Here is a 5710-nt window from a genome sequence, read left to right as displayed (position 1 = left end):
GATTTTTATATCAAGATGTGCTAGACTATGAAATGTCTTAGCTAAAGATGCACCAGTGTAATTTAAAATTTATTTTTAAACAAACTTGCTAAAGCTGGTCTAAACTGCTCTGTGGATGCTTATTGTAAAGATTTACTTGACTTTGGGTATAAACTAAATCAATTTGTGTTAAACTGAAATAAGTGTAAATTAAACCAAAGTAAAAGTGCCTGCAGCTTTTGGAAGGACTTTACTAAATTAGATTAAAATTGTGCACTTGGGTGCAACCAGTGTAAATGTCATTTGTTGGATGAAGCCTGAATTATCTGGAGAAGTGTAGTATCTAGAAGAAATAATGCTAATGCACAGTAAAATGAGGAAAATCACTTGTCGAAAAAGGCAAAATGATAGAAGCAGAAGCCCAGAAGAGTGTCTGAAGCTAGAGTTCTAAATAACATAATAGGATGATGGTGAACAATAGAGTGAAAGGAATGATAGCAGATGGAGATCGTGGGCAAGGGAAGCTGTGTGACTGGAAAGCCTCAGAAGAGCAGGCAGATATTTGTGACGGAAAATGCAATGTATGTTTTTAATATACATGCACATCAAATTATCATGACAGCTGATAATGGAAGGATAGATTTCAGCATTTGCGAAGTTGGTGCTACAGCTGAATTGTGCTGTTGTTACCTCCTATACAGTGTACAATGAGACCGAAACATACAGGTAATGAGTGTTAAGTTAATGTAAAAGAAGTAATTAAAACTGGATTGGAACAAACAATGTTTGAAGAAATAGAAAGGAAAAAAACTTTTCAGAGAGCATGTTACCTGTAGTACTGAGTTGATAACTGATAAAAAAAGGGGCATACTTGTCACCACAGCTTTTTCTGGAAACTGGAGAGTTGGGTAGGAATCAAATATATCTGAATGCCTGCACAGTGTGGTGGATTCTTTAGTATTCCTGTAATTTGATCAGGTAGAATTAAAGCTTTAAGTATGGCAAGTGAACTTTGAAAAGCACACTGAAATAGTTAGTCTGTTTTTTACAAGTGTGATGAGGTTTAGGGGCCAGTGCAATAGATGTTTTTTACAATTTAGAGTAAGAGATGAAAGTGAGCTGACCACAAAAGAATATAGGAAAACAGTTTTCAACTGGTATTAGATTAGACTGGTTGCAAATATATACAAATCAGGATGGTAAGTATCCAAGAAGAAAGCAGCAGATCATTGAACTAAGATTCATCTTAGTTCAATGTAATAAAAGGATTGCCGGTTACATGCACATACCCTGCTAAAGGAGATTTAAGGTATAAATTAGACCTGAAATTGTAACAAGGAGACCTTGAAACTGAAGTAAGGAGGACAAAACTAAAAGAAATGGTTTTAAATGAAACCTGTCAGTGTCTTACCTATCTAGAATGAAATGTATATTTTGCACTTAGATAGCATCCTTTGTTCTGTTAAACACTGGAATAATATCTTTGTGGCAGTCATATCTAGGTCTGCCTGTTTAATCACATTAATAAATGGCAAGCATCATGCTCATAATTGAAGACTCTGATCCTCAAGAGTAATTTTTTTATTTCTTCTGATAGTGTTGCTTTCCCCTCAGCACACACCCCCTTCCCTTCTGCATTGTCTCTCACTCTTATGCTCTTGAATTGTTTCCTCTGATCTTGTGCACAAGTCTGTGTAAAGGTAGCAGTTAGCCACCAATGCACCTGTGCTGTAAAGCATCTGTGAGGAAGATTTTTAGCTTGTTTGTTTGTTTTGCTTATTTTCATGCCTTTTTTTTTTTTTTTCTTCTTCTTCTTTTTTTCTTTTTTCCCGCAAGCTCTGGGGAAAGACACAAATACAGAAATAAACCAGGAATGTAACTGAGAGGAAGGGAAGAGTCTATGGTAAGGCAGCAGATTTCTTGCTCAGACATAACTACTGCATTCCCCAAAGGAAAAGACAATTATTTTTCCCAAGCTTTTTATTCCACCTTCCTTCTGTGTTTTACTAAAATGTTTTTTTCATAAGTGAAGCCTTTGGTATTCATGCACACACATGCAGAGCTAATCCCTTAGCTTAAATGGGCTGATGTTTCTGAATATGAGTGAAATGTGGGAAAAATTAACAGCTTCATACTTGATATATGTGAAATTTTTGAATTGTGACATTTCTCTTTCTCACTATGCACTTGAAATAGGAACAGTTTGCGTTGATGCCAGGAAGTCATCTTTCTTTCCATATGCCATTGTCTTTACTATTGTACCCTACTGCACGCACTGTTTTATTTTTGTTTGCTAAGTAAATTGTTTTATCTTTTCTTGCTTTTAATAGTAATTTTTTTTTTCTCCAAAACCGAAGCACACATAGGGGAGGGAAATATGTGGGCTTGTGTAATTACTATTGTGATCCTGAGAAGAATCTGTATAAACTTTTAAGTACACACTGTTGTCCAAAATTTCAACCTTATGGTCTCATAGAACTTCTTTCTTTCTTGTAGGACAGTTTCTTTGCACAGCATATGAGGTTTTGCACTTCAGACTCTTTAGTTATCTGAACTGGACATCCCATGGAAAGATTGAAAAATTTACCATGTTTAATAACTACCAGAGACCCCTATTCTTTTTTCCTCATAGATGCACATAAGAAGTAAAATACTATCCTGTACAGATGTGAAACACTATCCTGTACAGATGTGATCCTATCAGTGTAGGCAAAATAGTAATTTGTGTAACTTCCTATACTGTAGCAAATGCAAACATAGAATTTTGTAGCAATTGTCAAATGAAGCACGGGTGTTATAAGCCCTACTTTAAATTTGAAAAAAAGGTAATAATTTGCCAGAAGAAGAGCAAAAGGTATCTGATTTCTCACACAGCAGGCAGCAGCTAGTACCTATTTGATTTCACACTGTGCATGACCAAAATGTGGAATGACATCAGTGCATGGGTAGTATAATTTCCATTTGGTGAACTCTTCCACTGTTCTTCCACCCAGATGTAGTTCATTTTTTGTTCTTACTCCTAGAAAGTTTTCCTTCAAAGACTTCTGGGAACCCAAAATAAGTGAAGGCTTCATTAGCTGCAGCCTATTAATAATGCATTTTACCACATTATACAATGAAGCAGGTCAAAACCTACCAGCCATTTAGAGGTACACTAGTGCTATTTCACACATACACACCCCCAAACATGGTATAGTTCATTCTACCAGGCTACATTTTCTGGTGAACATTGTTCACATTCTTACTAACTAAATCAAGACTCAAAATAATCTCCTTTGTCCAATTACAGCAAAGAAACATGTTTTAATTAGAAATGTTCAAAATCAAGCAGAAAAATAAAAGCTTTATTAAAAAAGGGAAAAAAAAGAAGAAAGGTCAAAGCAATATAACAAAATAGATATGACAATGGTCCTAACAATCAACTCTGATTTCTTCTGTACTTCCCTCTCTCTGATTAAAAACTTCAAAGCAAATTCAAACCCTTCCTGAATCCCTCTTTCTCCAAGACAGTAGGAAATATGCCATATATTGTAGTTATGAAATAGTTTGTGGAGTTTGTAATTAAGGCCACTGGATGTTCTTAAAGAAAACAGTTACAATGGAGGTAGCATTGTTGGTTTGTATTATCTGCTGTAAAGCCTAGAGAGGCATTATTTCTTTCTAGATATTTCCAAAGAAACATGCAGGTCTGCAGTTCATACATGTTGTACCTTAACAGCATTACAGGACTATTCCTCACTGCCTTGAGATTTACTCTAAAAGTAATTTAGTAGGTCTTAAGTGCATTATAAATGTTCTAATTTTAACTCACATGTATTCTATGTATTTCAATAAACTGAAGAGTTTTATTACATGTGAATTTCATTATATCAAGAGGAAGAAATACTGGTGAACTTAATACAGATAAACCAGTCCTGTCTTTAAATTGCTGCTAGCTTACAAGAACCACTTTTCTTATGCGAATATTAACATCCATATTTATGTACATATGTGCTTATTGATTACTAACCAAAACTTCAGCGTGCTGATTGATCTTTCTTTTACATATATGTATAAACCTGTTATAAATAGCAGGGGGTACAAATATATACAAGTAACAGTACTGATACTATTTAATTAGTCAGATGACAGGTGGGACATTGTCCCTGAGTAGCCAGTCAGAAAGTGAAAGAATGTTGAAGAAGTGCTGTGTAGCAGCTATAAAAGCTTGCCCACATGCTAGCCTAGCGCAGTTGGAGACTTACTTTAATCGGCAGACATATTAAGTCTTTCTATTGATGTAGTGTAAATTAGGAGGGAGAGTGGTCTTGCTGGTTAGGTTAACTTCAGTTACAACTATTTACACAGCAATATCCATTGGGAAAAGCAGTATTAACTACTACTGTATCGATTTACTCTTCTTCATAGTGCCCTTCTACTTGCCTCATACAGTATTGGGTTTTTTTCTCTGATTATCCTACAAGACTTACCACTATGTCCATTCAGTTTATAATCGCTGAAATAGCAGAATGATCAGGTTAAGGAGATGGATCTAAAGCCACAATATGTTACAAGGAGTCTTCTATTCTGTTTTTCATTGGTAAATTAACAAATTATTCAATCAGATATGAGTGTTAATCACTTTCGGGATAGTACTGGTGAAATTGTGTGATATGAAGCTAATAGTTTAGTGCAAACAGTAATTTTTGCTTTATCTAAAGTGTTTAGGTAAGTATTTTAGTGGTAGTTTTGGAGTATTTTGTCTTCTATTACACTATTCATGCTTATGATCTTAATGCCCAATTATAAAATTAAGCTGGTTTTCTGTTGTTCAGAAGATAAAGATGGAACATACCCATCTTCAATAGCACTGAGTGATCACAACTGCTTTTCAGTTCTGATGTTTATTGCAGCAACCCAAAATTTCCAAAATAAAGCAGACTTAAAAGCATACATTATGTTTTGTTTGGCTTTTGTTTTTTAAATCTCACTCTTACATGGAGTCGGGAAGCTGGAAATAACTGTTTTTCTGTATGCATTTTTTTTACACTCTAGGTCAAGCTAAACGCAGTGACGTAATGATGCTGTGCAGTAGGCCATCCATTCTTGTTCTCTTCTGGCTTTTCTCCATATTCTTATATTTTCAAATGACTGAAATAGCCAACTGAGCATTTACCTTATATCGATACATATTATAAAAGCACAATTGGGCAAAAGCTCATATTTTCGAGTGTCCTCAGGTGATCATATGTGCCGAAAAGTTCTGTACAACATGAAGTAAGCTACAAAAGAGAAACCTCAATGTTCTCAGACTGAGATGCTAATGGAATATCGATTGCAGGACTTAGGTCCTCCAAAAAAAAAAAAAAATAAGGAAAAAAAAGCAACTTACTGCAAGCAATGGATATGAAAGAGCTTCTTAATTTTTGCAGGATTTTTGTGTAGCCATCATTAGCTAACTTAAATGTGCGAGTAACTGCCATTTTCTTTTGTGTACAGATAGTGAGGAAATCATTAGAAAAAAGTCGCTATGTAACTGTGCCAAGATCATGGTCTAAATATTGGGTAATATTTGTTGTATGTCCTCTCTGTAACTATCAGTTTCTCTGTTTCACAACATCTTGTGAGATACCTGTATGTTGCTTGTTATGCTGTGTGAAGGCACAGTGGAAATTCTTATTTAAACAAAGGGTATCTTTTCACACTGGTTTTGGAGGCAGAAGGGAAAAAAAGACTTAACAGATTCTTCAGT

General features: G+C 35.0%; 1 protein-coding gene across 1 annotated transcript in view; it reads left to right on the top strand.

Moving 5' to 3' along the window:
• Positions 1–446: 446 nt before the first annotated feature.
• FBXO36 (F-box protein 36) overlaps positions 447–5710 on the top strand; it is a 19577-nt gene continuing 14313 nt past the window's right edge. Inside the window, 1 exon segment of the mRNA XM_010024067.1 lies at positions 447–560. Within this exon segment, the coding sequence (XP_010022369.1) occupies positions 447–560 (114 nt within the window).

This window comes from Nestor notabilis, unplaced genomic scaffold, assembly GCF_000696875.1.
Source record: "Nestor notabilis isolate BGI_N333 unplaced genomic scaffold, ASM69687v1 scaffold15801, whole genome shotgun sequence".
In the NCBI taxonomy this organism is placed as follows: domain Eukaryota; kingdom Metazoa; phylum Chordata; class Aves; order Psittaciformes; family Psittacidae; genus Nestor; species Nestor notabilis.
Note: the sequence above shows the minus strand (reverse complement) of the source record. Positions and strands in the feature narration are given on the sequence as shown.